The sequence below is a fragment of the Larus michahellis genome, chromosome 18 (assembly GCF_964199755.1).
Source record: "Larus michahellis chromosome 18, bLarMic1.1, whole genome shotgun sequence".
NCBI lineage: Eukaryota > Metazoa > Chordata > Aves > Charadriiformes > Laridae > Larus > Larus michahellis.
Genome location: NC_133913.1, coordinates 5,513,632 through 5,527,842, shown reverse-complemented (window position 1 = coordinate 5,527,842; position 14,211 = coordinate 5,513,632). Strand labels below are relative to the sequence as shown.

Sequence of the window (14,211 nt, the reverse complement as noted above, 5' to 3'; positions counted from 1 at the left end):
AAAATGTGGTCTGTGCTTATGGTTCATGTGTGCCAGAAATGTAGTTTATTCTCAACAGATTCAACATTTAGGCTTTAATTAATTGTTAGATTTAAATGTTAAAGTATTTGGTCTTCCTCTGATTCATTGTCTCAAGATACAGCAAAACAGAAGTGTTACATGGATCCATTTGATGTGCCAGGCTGAGGGATTGGAAAAAGAAGGAAAACAGATGGAATTCCCCCCCAACTTGTTCCTTAGCCAGCTCCAGGGATGAGGAAGCAAAGGGACAGGCTGTGCTGCTCCAGCCCCACCGAGTCCCGGCTCCACAAGGCCTGTGATGGCCACGAGGGCAGACAAATGCTTTAACAAGCTGTTTGTTGTGGCCCTAGAAGCGAGAGCCATTTTTCTTCTTGCTCATTAGGCACCGTTAGGCTGCACGCGCTCATAAATTTGACCTCGGTATGACTGTTGGATTATTATTGCTGTGCTTTGTTCCAGGGTGAGCTACTTTATGGTGGAAGGAAAATGTTTCCTTTATCATTTGCTTTAACTATTGATAAATAAAGCACGGTCTCTGTGATGAGTATTGATTTCAGTTCAGTTTGGACACTTTGTTGTTCCGATGCCTTAAATTACCCAGTCTGTAGCAGTCAGCTTCCCGGTAGCCAGGGGTTTGTCAGCATCCCGCCAGGGCTTGTTCCCATCTGCATCCAGGAGTTCAAGGTGACGCGAAACACCCTGCCTCTTTGGGAAGCTCTGGTATTTTGGCAAAAGAAGCAACCCACCCCCCCTCCCATCACCAGTAATAAAATCCCCAAAGTAGATAATAAAACTGAAAGTATATAAATATATAAAAGAAATCCCAAAATATATAAGGTGGATAATAGTGGGATCACTAGAACTTAGAGAAAATAGCTTTATTTGCCTTTTATCGTCTTCACATTTGTCTGTGAGGTCGTGAGCGTTCGGTCTTTTGCATAGTTTCTGGGAGGAGATGTTGTTTTTAAGCGCAGCGAAATGGAGTTGTAAAGCCTCAAAACAGCAAGGTGTGCTTTCAAATGGGATTTGACCCTTGCCTCTGTAAAAACAATTTTAACTGTCTTGGCAGGCAGTGCGCCGGAGGAGATGGTGAGTAGGCAGAAATATTTTGCCAGCTCCAGGTAATTTAGTTGGAATATTCTGAGCTATCTGCAGGCAGCAAATCGCATTGTGAAAATGGGCGGGGAGGAAAAATATGTCTTTTGATTTTGCTGAGAGTGTTTCAAGTGTTTGTTAACTAAATGTTACAGGGATCTCATTTTTATATGTGAAGTTTTAGTAATGTGTTTTTGCTGACATTCAACAGTGCAAATTCATGAGCAGCGTGTGCGTGCTTGACTGCTTTTGTTCTCCTGGGCACTATTTTTTGGGAGGCTGGGCCGCGTCCTTTGTGCCGTCGAGGTAGGTTTTGTGTTGTCTCCTCCCTGCCGGGCTCCCTGACTTCGCAGCGCGCACGTGTATGCTCTGCACATCTTCCTGCTGCCCCTCTCCAAGAATTACTAGCCTTTTTAAGCAGCTCAGCGACTGCGCGTGCACGGTAAGTCTGCCTTCAGCTTGCTTCTTGAAGGCTGCCCAAAAAAAACGGATGGGGGTGGATGGCTGCCTGCGGATTAAGCCCCAAATTTGCTGTGGAGAGGCCGTGGGAAAGAAGACTCCGGGGAGCAGAGCATGGCCTGGGTGAATTACGGCTGTGGACGGCAGATGATGTATAGGCTGGCAGTTGGGGCACCAGCATCAAAGCGCGTTCTCTTGGCAACAGGTTTTTGTCAAGATGCTCTCTTGCAGATTTGCATCACTGGATACGAATGCTCGTTCCAGAGGATTTTTGGAGGCTGGTGCCTGGCTTGTTAAATTCCAACAGGCAGTCCTTTACAACTGCAGTTTGCTCTTTCGCATGCTGGCTTTCATTAAAATTCTTGCAGAAGGAAAAGTTGGTGTTGGTAGAAAGGAGGAGAGCGACAACATGTTTCTCTTGGCAGTGGTGCTAGGTGTTCCTGCTCAAAGTAATCGCGGAGCTGGGATGCAAATAAGAACTGCCAGGTGCTTGGCGCTCGCTGGGCAGCCAGAAGGGTTTCGGTGGCACCACGGGGCTGGGAAGGGAATTGGGGATGACAGCCGAGGTCTCGGCACCTCCTGGGGTTTCACAGGGCTGTGACACCGAGCGGTGCCCAGGGAACGTTGCGGGGAGCCTGCTGAAACCACCCCCTTCAGTGGCTTTTGTGCTAATGTCAGCCGCGGGCATCTCTCCTCTTTGCTTATGAGTTTGCAGCTAGAAAGGCAGATTTTTTTGCTTTCCAGGCCTGTGCTGGTGACGATGGATGTTAGTGCTCCGTTGTGGACCTATTAAATGGCCAAAAATGGTTCACCATGTTTGCAATTTCAGGAATTTGAGGTTTCAGAAACCTCTGAAATGACAACAAAGACTTTTTTTTTTATTTTATTCTTCCTGAAATGGCCATTCACACTGGTGCTCCAGCACCAGTGGTTATTCTGGAGGACGGAGACTGCCCTTTGCCTTCCTGCCTTGAGAGCTCTGAATGCTTAATGTCTTGGCAAAGCGTGGGAAGATTGGATTTTGCCGTAGCAGATGCCTGAGGAGGGTTGCTCAGCTCCAGTCCCTATTCCAGTGGTGGCTCTTTGTGGGTTGTACCACGTACGGTGGCACCGTTGTGTCGGGGAGGGGCTGCCCTGGTCAGAAATCAGCAATCTAGAGCTGGGTGTGATGGGCACAGTACACCGTAATAACAGCCCTGTTTCATTTCTGTCTACTTTAGTTGTTATACATGGCCAGTCTGTAAGACTTAAGTTTCATGGGGTTGCTCTGGGAGCGTAAGGAAGCCCTTGGATTTATCGTTCTTTGTAGCATTTTCTTTGCTGCGTGAGTATCTGCACGCTTTATCAGCGCACTTCCCTGCGTGTCTCTCGGTCCGTCTCTCTTTCCTCAGTCCTGGCGCTTTTGGTGTAGCAGTTTTCGGTGCTGTGCTCACAACTGCTTTAAGCTGGTGTGCCTGGAAGAAGCAGTTCTGCACGTGCACCCCGGTGTTCCTTGTGCCCCCAGATGTGCTTGTGTGGTCAGCTGGCGCAGGGGGGCGGCTTGGGGTTCAAACTAATGGCTTTTTTTGCGTGTTTGAGGGATCGCTTCCACTAACGGTTCACTGTGCAGCTGCCTAGATTCAAGGAAAGGGCTGCTCCAGGCCACGAACGAGTGCTGCGGGCAGGGGGGAGGTTTCATTTGGTACCGCTGTGGGGCTTTGTTGACTTAAGGTGTGTGAAATTACATGTATGCCTCAAGGAATTTGGGTTTCCTGCTGCAAGGAAAGCCTTGCTGCTCTTTAAAAGAGAAAGGACAAAACCCCCCTTTGTAGTGGTGGTGGGGTCAATTCCTTCTGCTTCTTGGCCTGGGTGGTTTTAAGGCCAGCGCTCGTGCTTATGGTCAGCGTTTTCATAGCCTTTCTAAAGAAAAAACCTTCAAAGCATTGTCAACATAAATGTCTGATATTTTGCCAACTTAGGTAGTTTATGTTTATCATCAGATTGGCTTAGTTTTTAGAATAATTTTTTTTTGCTCTTATAGCCTATATACTGAATTGAGCCTGTTATTTAATAAGTTCATTTGTTTTGCTAGCAAAACGTTGTAAAATATAACACCGTATACAAACGTGAATCTTGAAACTAGACTTTTGGTGATGCGTTCTCTGCCTTAGAGCTAACAGTTGTCTTCTTTTGCAGGGCAATCACTTTGACCAATATGAAGAAGGGCACCTGGAGATAGAGCAGGCGTCTCTAGACAAGCCCATAGAATCGGTAAGACACATACAGACTTATCAGCATCATCAACCCACCGAAAATTAGGCCGTGATCGGATGGTACTTGATGTGAATGCAGTCAAATTTGATAGGAGTGGGCATCGTTTTGTCAGTACAGGGTTAACTTTTTTGTGGTAAATTGCATGCTGAGATTAAGTGGGCCTGGGATGTAATCTTTAAGTAGTTCTCCTAAAACTATAGGTGACTTGAAACTTTAGTTAACGTGATATTTCAGAAATTGTTTAAAAGAATACATTCATTCGTAGATATTTATTTCGTTAAGTTTTTAAACTTTTGGTTGAAGAATCAGTTTAATTCCTATGCAAACCTGATGGAATAGTGTAGTGGAACGTATTTTGATCCCTTATATTTTTTTTTTAGTTTATATTTTTGGAAACTTACTGGTGTGTTTAAAGTGTTAGAATGACACCTGGCAGTACGGAAACACGGATGCGTTACAGTGTTAGTGTAGCAGTCCTTCCCCATGAATCTGAAACTGCGCCGTGAGTTTCTTTAAAGTATGGCTTTACTTTGAATTAGGAGTGGAGAACACAGCCGTAAGATGGGGAAAGACTACGTTTTGTTTAGTTTGACCTTTTGAAGCTTTTTGGAGCTTTTAAATTTTTCTGTTTGCAAAGCGTCTCCTGCTAGTCTTAGGCACAAGAGCGTGTTCAGCCTAAACTGGACCTAAGTTGGGCACTTAACTTTAGCTAAGTTTCATTTGCAGTTTCAGAACGAGAGCAAGAAAACTTGTAGTGCATAATCGAGGGTCACTTAGTGGTGTTCTGATTAAGACTAGATTTTTGTTAAGAAAGTACTACTTCTGAGGTATTTCTTTTCCCTATTAATAACTTAAGTTCTCTGTTAAAGTTTCTTCATGTTAGTCTGCGCTTAGAAGAAACTTAGTGTTAGCAAAAAGATCAATATATATTTTTCATTTGTGTGTAGGTTGGTGTTGTGTGTGTGTTTGTGTGTGTGTTAGATGTTTACAAAAAATTTACACAACTTGGGGTGTTCGACATTTTTCTTCCGCAGCAGTTGGCCCATATTAGCTAAGCAGCCATGATCTGGTTTGTATTGCACGGTCTGCCTTTTTTAATTTCTTCTCTAGGGTTTCCTTTCCCCCTTCTTATTTCTGTTCTTCTGGTCCAGTGAACACTGCATATAGTACCTACTGTCTTAATGTGCTGGCATGATGCTAGATTTAGGCATGGCAGTAATTGATGACGCATGAGATAATGCTGCAGAGATGGGAATTCGTATTCAATCTTCTCCTGAATACTTCAACCTTACGTTGTGCTATGGGGATTTTAATTAAAATGCCAAGCTTGTTTCCTTAGGTAAATATAATGAGAAATACTTGTTGGTAGCCTGCTCTGTGCCACGCTGGAAATCAGCATTTCAAAGTAATTCAAATACCGCTTACAGGCTGGGCTGGTTATCTGATTTCTAAAAGTGTTTTCCCAAACAGAGGAGTAGGAGTGGTCACAGATGACATCCCTCCGGTGTTCTGGAGGGAGTGAGGCCTACAGAAGTATGTAAAACGCGGACGAATACGCTGGACCCAACAGCACGGGCTAGTCCCAGTACAGCTTGGATCCTCTGCGGAAGTAATACTTCATTGCAGTTTGATTAATGGTGAACAGTGGCAGAAAAATTAAATTCAATTACGGCTTTAATATTTCATTCCTATATATCTCACCATCCAAATACGGGGACATTTTTAATCTTTACAACTTTTTGGTAGGTTTTAATATGTACAGTTCAGCCGTATGGTTAAATTTGAAAACAGTTTGATGGAAAGGACGAGAGAATGGCTTACCTCTTTGGGAGCTGGAGGAGTTAAAACCTCCAATTATTCTTATTTTAAAATCCAGTTTGCTTCCCTCTCCTTTTGTCTGTAGTAGGAGAAGCAAGCATTTGAGGTGTAAGACCCCCAGCCTGGGACATTAAACTCTTGGAAGGAGTCACAGAACTGAGTAAATGTATGTTCTGCATTGTCACATCGGCGGTGGTCTGCGTCGGAGCACACTTGAGCTGGCTTTGTGTGCTAGTCCCAGAGTTTAAAAGCTACAGCTGCTGTACGGGGTGGTTTTTTATCTCAGGAGCAAGCCTGGTGTCAGAAACTGCAGTCAGAAATAAACTGGTCACTTTTAAGGTTAATTCTCGCATCATCTTCATTAAGTACATTGTTGATTCTTAAAAGAAAATCTGCAGCTGGGAAGCATAAATAATTTTGTCAAGTTTCCTGACACCCGTGAAAATGATTTTGCTCCCACGCTCTTAATGAACTGTGTGCTTTTTAAATTGGCACATGACACACATTAATAGAAGGAATGGTTTTCTTGTCAGACCTTAGCGGTGCACCTCTCTTGTAAGGCTTTTCACTAGGAAAGACGCATTCATGCTGCTTTTTCTGCCCCCTTGTATTTTGTGCTGTTTGCTCACCCAGAAGCGACCATCCTTGAACTGAAATTGAGAGGGAAGGAGTCAGGGCAAGTATATAATTTGTGAATACCACGCATTAATATTTGCCATATTAACATTTATTCACAAATTGTTTTATAATCCTTAACCAGTTCTCTGTTAGCAATTCAACTGACCTTTACGAAGGAATCTGCTCAGAGTAATGAGTAAGAGCCTTTGCCTTCACATTAGGGGAATAGTTTGGATGACAAATGTCTTTGTGCGAGGAAGAGTGTTTAACAATAGCAGATGATAACACTTTCGAGTTAAAAGTTTGGTTATTCTGCAGACTGAAGAGCGGATTAAGTATATTCTCTGAAATGTGCTTCTTGCAGCTTCTCACCTCTTAGTGCTACGAAAATGCTTTAGGGACTGGTGGTAGCTTGCATTTGGAAATCCCAGGGGGCAGAGGGTTTCACTGGAAGTTTGACAATCAGCGCTGAAGTGAGATCCGTCTCTGCAGCATTATCTGTTGAGAGGTGCTGACTGTACTGCTACAGCATGCAACTCAAAGGTGGCTGGAAAAATAGGTCTGGGAGTCTACAGATCATTACAATGTTGAAACGTGTCCTCAATTAGCATACTAGTATTTTTGTTCCTGTGGAAATCCTGCTTTGTGCAGCTTGTTTAGGCCAAAGATGTCTGGACTGACACATGCGACTATAACCAAAGTACATTTATGGAAAGCAGAGCTGACACGAGCTAGAGGATGTACGTAGCCTAAACGAGCAGCCAGCTATTTTCCATTACCAAATTGAAGAAAATATTTCGTATCAATGGACTCTTCATAGCTGCAAATACTGATTTTTTTTTTTTTTTTTTTTTTTTTCCTCCCCACAAATAACATTTTTCTTGTTGTTCTGGTTTGAAAGATGCTGCACTTACACTGGCTGTTCACGTCAGTGGAACCTCTGGTGTCCTTGAAAAAAATCAGAGCACTTAACCCTTTCTTAAATTCAAGGAATTGCATGCATTTGTTTTAAAAATATTTTAAGTGCCCTGAGTTCAGGTGCTCAAATGGGAAGTCACAAAGTATTGCAGCTCTAATAGAACCCAGATTTCCTTCACGTGAATTCCTTATTTCTACTTGTTCACTGAATCTTGTTGCTGGGAATTTCTGGTTTTCTGTGTCCCCGCAGTACAGGTCAAGTAGGAGAGAGCACTGATACCCTCAGAGCCCCTGGGAGAAGCGGCCCTTTCCCTGAGCAGGCAGTGCGCAGGGTGTCAGGGAGTCGAACCAAGCTGTCCCCGTCGCAGGTTGGAGGCGAGACTGCGTATCACCCACTTATTCTGGAGCTTGTTAGTTTGTCCTTGTCATAACTAACAAATGTCCTTTCCCCCCCACACCTCTCTCTAATTCCGCTTAGTTACACAAGGAGGTCCTTGAACTACACGAGGTTTCAGGCTTCAGTTGGTAGTTGTTTGGGGATCGCAGGCTCTTGTAGACGACCGTACGAGCTGAAGCTGGGTTTTGTCGCACTGCATATCTGTACAGATCTGTGGACTCCGCTAGTTCCAAAGTGTAATTTGATGAGGCTGCTGATTTGACATTTAGCAGTAGCCATATGTGGACAGCGCTATAAATAATGTGCTTCTTGAAGCTGAATGGTGTAGCATTACTATTTGGCTTTTCTCTCTAGTCTTCATTGTGTCATCTGTAGTGAGCTATAGGTTTTGTTTTGGGAATCTTTTCAACCTCTTGTTTGCATGGGTTCACCCAGTAGCATCCGATCCTTGCTTATAGATTCCTCCATACACAGTCAGCACAGCTTACAATCCACTCAAGAGACGTATGGTTCCTGCCCATGCCGAGAGATGAACGGTGTGAATACGATGCGTGGGGATCTTATGGAAAACCCGTATTAGGCAAAACTAGTGCTTTGGTTTATCCATAATGCAGCTCAATCCACTGACTGCGGGTTATATCCCACATACAGCATCATCAAAACCTTTCAGTTCTTGTACGCATCTTTTCATTGTATGCATTATTTTTTTTGTTCTATTGGCCAGGACTTTTGTCAGAAATTTATGCTGGGGATATCCTGATACCGGGAATCACTGGGACCCCTGGAAAGCAGTCAGGGAACAGGATGGACAGTTGGGGAGGCCAATTTGAGCTGTTGGAGAAGGTCACTTTGGCTGAGATGTTCCAACGTAGCTTAGCTGACTCCCATGGCAGTTTGGTGAAGGCAAGAGCTTTACATTTCCTACATACTTTTGGAAAAGTTTTGCTTCATCTGCAGTGCAAATTCCCCCTCTGTAAATAGAACCGATCCCTACTGAGCAGCTCCGAAGTGGTGAGAGTAATGTCGGGAGGTGTAAATTGTTCCATTGAGAGCCTGCCGAGCTCCTCTGTGCCATGCCGAGCATCCCGCAGCCTGGTGCCCAGCGTTGTCTCCGTGCCCAGACCGATGGCGCTGCCCTCGTGAGTAGCTTGGATGGCAAACGAGAGCTCCCTTGCTCACTCAGACACCTACTGGGAGACTTTATTTTGTCTGCCTCAATAATTTTTATTGTGGCTGTAACACGGGGAGCTCCCAAATGATAGTGTAAGGAAGTGAGAAGGCTCGTGCCAGCTCTCCGCTGAGAAACGGGGGGATTTCCTCCGGGGGCTGGTGGTGTTTTTGTAGATGGCTGCGACTCTTCCTGGAGGAGAATTGCTACAACATGAGGATAGTTTATTCAAAAGGAATGACAGTTCTTGACATCGACAGGAGGTTCGGTGTAAAAAAAGACATCTTTTCCATGTGGAAGAGTCCACGCTGTTACAGAACTTTCACTTGAAAATGCAATTTTTTCTTTTAAAAAAAGCCACCAGCTCTTGCAGTGTTTGCTGCTCCATGTCAAATTGTGGCCCTGATGTCCCCAGCTGCCCCCCAGGCTTTGCAGAATGGCTCTGGCGGGGGAGCCTAGCAAGACTGGCCTTCCGTAACTTAATTTTTAGGGCAGCATTTCTGCTGAAGAGCAGTCCTGCCAGCCTGCCTCCGAGAGAGGGCTGCCGTAGGGGTTTGAACTGGGGGAGGAAGGTAGAACGTGGTTAGAAACGAGCAGGGTAATGGCTAGGTCCCAGCTCAAATGTTAATATTAAACTCCCTATTCAGTGAAACAGAAGACGCTCTGTTTCAAATCCGGAATATTTAAAATTAGGAAGTAGTTTTGCTGCTTAAGCAAACAAATGGAAGCGATCGGGGGGGGGACGACGGACAAAAACCCACCCCCTTCCTGGGAACCGAGACAGGATAATATCCAGGCCTAATTCCAATTTATGTCAAACAACTTGCAACCATCCTCTTGAGTGGTTTTGTAAAAGTGGTGCTAATGTGTATAACCCTTCTAAATTTTTCTTTTTTTCCCCTTTAACATTTGTTTACCCCTTCACTGTGTCAGTCACAACACACCGCTCTTGAATCTCCCAGCTGGTCTTGACTTGTTGAATTTATTTTATGCTTTCACTCTTCTTTAATAAATACATTACTTGCAAGCAGTGAATTGAAAACAAAGCAAAAGAAAAACTACCATTAGTGATTGGACAGTTTCTTACTTTGTGTTACATTTAACTGTTCTTTTGACAGCCCAGTTTTTAAAGCCAGGTTCGTATGGAAATGCTTTCACTCCACTTGCACTGCTTTTGGAAATAGCATACTGCTTCATCTGTCTGTTTATTTTAGTGCATTCATAACACAACACAGTCAGCACAATGTCTCATCTCCACTTAGCAAAAGATTGCAAAGTACTCCTTGTCCTTTTTATTTATTTATTTATTTTAAATTATTATTATTATTATTATTTTTATATTTTTTTGAAAATGCAGCCATTTTGGTCAGCAGCGGCTTTTAAAGACCGGGATTCAATGATCCTTTGTCAGATAAGGGTTGCAATGCTAATGGTAGAACAATTAGTGCCTTATCCGCACACGCACACCCTTTGAACTTCGGGCCCCTTTTGCATGAAGGACTGGGCGGTTTGTGGCCGTTGCAGAAACGGCCCGTGGGAGATAGATTTGCAGGTAAGTTTTCCTCCGCTTCCGAACCGACAGTCTTCTCCATGGTGTTTGTGGTTGGAATCCATATTTGTTCATTTTTTTCCTTTTTTTTTTTTTGCTTAAACTGACTTAAGCTTCTATAACCAGACATTTCCTTACTTCTCCTTTTTTTTTTTTTAGTTTTTTTTTTCTTCCCATGTAGCCCTAATTACGTCCTGGGGGAGAATTGGTAGTGTGGGGAAGGCCTACGCTCCTGCCTTGAAAAATACAGTGAGACGAAATGTCTCGCTTTACTGGTGTATCAGAAAAAAAAAAAAAAATTAAATTTATCCTGGATAGAGGCTCTTTGAGGAAAAACATATCCATGCAGCCAATATCTATGGGAAGATTGTGTCTTTCAAGCTGATTCACCAAAGTTCTGCAAACCGTGTGGTCGTTTCCTTCAATGTGGAGTGAGTGAAAAAAAAAAAAACCTGCTAGTCCGATTATTGTTGACGACTTGGTTATTTAATTAAAGAAACCTGCAGCACATAGACCTTTTTTTTTTTAAATTTATTTTCTTTTTAAGATTCCATGTACCACTCAATGTTATGGATTCACAGCCTGTTATAATTCAGGATAGTTCTGTGATATATTGAGTTGTGGTTTGCCTTATGAGAATTAATAATCAACAAATAGGTATCTGATTTTTATTTTTATTTTTTTATGATGAGAAGGTGAACACGGTCCTAACCGAGAGTCCTTTGAGGAGCTGACATTTGGTCGCTGCTAGTAAACTGGTCAATAAGGGACAAGCTGTCAGCTCTGATGGTCACAGGGGTGCCGTTAGCACTCTTTTTTTCTTTATTTGGGGGGAAAAAAATCTTGCATAAAACCATAATGAACTCCACGCAGAGCCCTGCTCAGCCCTGATTTCAAAAGCTGACGCTTAATTGCTGCGTCGGTACTTTTCCACCTATTCCAAAATAGCTTTTTTTTTTTTTAGGAAGATGAGACATTATGCTTATTGTTTCCCCTACATGCACTAATGGTTCCTTGCTGTTAACTTATTGCTAGGCCTGTTTCATTCTAACATCTTAGTATTTTTGTTAGTTTACATGTGAAATGCATCACCCAGTCTGTGCTTGAGCTCATTTTATTTAATTGATTTTTTTTTTTTTGGTTTTACTAACTCACTGTTTTTTCAGTTTAATATTGGCTGCATGCTAGTTTATATATATATATATACATATATAAAAAAAACCCAATCAAGTCTAGCCTGGATTTTGCTATGATTGTGTTTTGGTTTCTAGTGGTGGGGCAGTCTTGCACTTACAACTTACTCAGTATTATAAAAGCCTGACACACAAACAAAATGACTAAACACATTGTAGATTTTCTTTACAAAAAAAAAAAATAAATCTTAAGTGGTGCTGTCTAGGTGATGGATATGATTGTATAAATAGCTTGATTTTATGCTTTTTACTGTCAATTTTTATTGGTACACTTTATTTTCTCCCACATTGCTTTTTTTTTATTTTTTTTATTTTTTTTTTTTTTAAACGTGATGCACAAAAGTTGCCCAGCACACCATCAGAAAGTGACCCTCCCCGATACCCCGTCCCCCTGGAAAAATTCTAGCCAGCAATTTTTGACATTTGTCTTTCCCTTTTATTGGGCATATATTGCCTTTTCAGTAGCATTTTTTTGCATGCATATATATGTAGAAAATCTCTTGCTCATCACATGTTTAAATGTCAGCGGGAAGGGAAGAATATATTATTGGAATATTTTTGGTTTGTTTTCTCTGTTCTGTCTGTCAGGATAATATTGGACACCGCTTACTCCAGAAACATGGGTGGAAGCTGGGCCAGGGATTGGGGAAGTCACTGCAGGGTAAGTCCAGTAGCTTGTATCTGAAACGTTCAACACCAGCTTCAGTCTGTAACAAAACTATTTCTGCTTTTTTTTTTTGTTGTTGTTCCTAGATTAGATTTTCTTTCCGTTATTAATATATCCAAACGAATGCACTGTTGAGTTTCATATTTAGCAATTTGCCAGTGGAAGCTGCTGCCTCACTTACCGGTACAGGTTAGACACGATGTGTGTGTGTCGTGTACGGATCACCGCGTTTGGCCTCGGAGGGAGGTAAATTAACCGCCTACTTACTAACGGGTAGTTGTGCAGCTTCTAAAACCGTAATAATGATATTCTGCTGGCTGGACGCTTTGGTATTAAAAGAATTAAAAATACAAGCTGGTTCCAGAGATTGGTGTGCATGTTTCACAGTGGTGTCAGAAGCCATTAGAAGGCGAGTAAAAGGGCCCACTGAAGACTGAAAGTAGTGGCAGAGGTTCTCACGGATGGGCTTCTAGTTTCTCCAGAGGGCTTTCACGGCTTTGACTTATTCCTGTTCCCCCTGCAGTCTTTTTGTCAGGGATTTAGCAAATCTCCTTGAGACGCTGGTGTGCTGGTTGAGCCAATGCACTTAGTCCTCGTGCTGTCTTGAGCCTCAATTCTCCCCGTGACGCTAAATCCCGTGGCTTAAATTGAGCCCGTGCTGGCCAGTCCGTGGGGGTGGCTTTGGCCAGTCCGTGGGGGTGGCTTTGGCCAGTCCGTGGGGGTGGCTTTGGCCAGTCCGTGGGGGTGGCTTTAGCCTTTCCCCTGGCCAGTAGCTGTTCGGCAGAGGTGCCAGCTGAGGTGGGAGCACACAACCAACCCTGTTGTGTTGAGAAGAACTGAAGGTAGTGCTTCCCATCAGTTACTCCTCCTGAGCTGCTGGTGGATCCAGCGTCTGGATACTGGGAGTGGGACGCTCAGCATTTATCTACGAGAACCTGTGCAGGTTCTGTAGAAACTTCTTGAAGTGTTTGAAGCCGAGTTCCTCCAAGTAACTCCCTCGTGTTCCCATACCCTTAGTCTGAAGACCTGGGAGCTTGTAAGTGGACTTCCCTGCTCCTACAGCGAGCCCGTTAGAGATAAGTATGTCTGCGCTGTGGAGGACTGTTGAGAGGTAACGAGTTCTCTGAGCTCTGGGAATGCGTATTAATTTCTCGGACTAAGGCACTCTAACTTCTCAGACAGGACTGCATTGGTGGTTAATGCTTCTTGCCTCCTCTAACATGGTGTCATTTGAAATCCTCTGGTTAACGCATGGTGCTCTTACAGTCCTCTCGTGTCCCGTGCTGGTGCCAAAGCTCAGGACATGGTTGTAGTTGTCACCTCTTGGGCTTCTGCTTTGGCATGGCGTTCACTGGTGTGATTGGGTCTGTGTTCTCTTTTGGGTGCCCCATATTGCTCTGCGCGTCACCAGTGTGGAAACACGAAGACTTGAAAGAAGCTGAAGCCCTCTCGCAGCCCTGGCGGCGTTCGGACGCGCAGCCCCGAGGGTTCCCGTGCCGTGGGGTGTAGCAGGCACTGACGTGACGGAGCAAACAGCAGATGAGTGTGTAGTCTTGGGTTTGGGGCAAGAGCGTGGTGTCACCGTGTCCTGAGGACGGAGAGCCAGGGTTTCCCCCGGCGTTGATCAGGCTTTTGCTTTTGGATACTTTTCCAGATTTAGATATTCCCACTCAGCATTTCAAAGCATTGAATCTGCACCGTATCTCTTACGTGTTATTGAAGCTCTGGTGATTTGAACTGTCCGGAAGGTACGGTGAAATCCTGGGTATGGGCTGTGAGGGTTTTCCTGCGTCTGCTGCATTTTAATAGAAATGCAGTAATTAAAATAGCCTGTCTAGTTTAACCCAGGTAGGTGCTGAAACCTCCCTAATGTGCGCTTTGCAGAGCGTGCAGGAATTGCTTCTGCTCGACAGAAAGACTTCAAGGGCACTCCCTCTTCTTACGAGCGGCTACAGCCTGTGCCTGTTGCCTGTGGCATTGATGATCGTGTTGAAGTGCTTAATTCATTATCCAGTGACCTTTTTACGTGAATCTTAGATTGTCCCAAAATCCAAA

At 43.8% G+C, this 14,211-nt stretch overlaps 1 protein-coding gene across 8 annotated transcripts in view; it reads left to right on the top strand.

Moving 5' to 3' along the window:
- The window catches only part of GPATCH8 (G-patch domain containing 8), a 59,984-nt gene that overhangs the window by 12,321 nt on the left and 33,452 nt on the right, over positions 1-14,211 (top strand). For 2 of the 8 annotated variants that reach the window (XM_074562341.1, XM_074562346.1), the window contains exons 2-4: positions 3,751-3,825; positions 4,863-4,911; positions 12,078-12,150. Coding sequence is in view for 1 of the 8 variants with exons in the window: in XM_074562340.1 (XP_074418441.1) it covers positions 3,751-3,825; positions 12,078-12,150 (148 nt within the window). In the remaining 7 variants the exon portion in view is untranslated. Of the gene's footprint in view, positions 1-3,750; positions 3,826-4,862; positions 4,912-9,865; positions 9,884-12,077; positions 12,151-14,211 lie in introns of all 8 variants that reach the window. The other 6 variants (XM_074562342.1, XM_074562347.1, XM_074562340.1 and 3 more) reach the window with 4 other exon arrangements.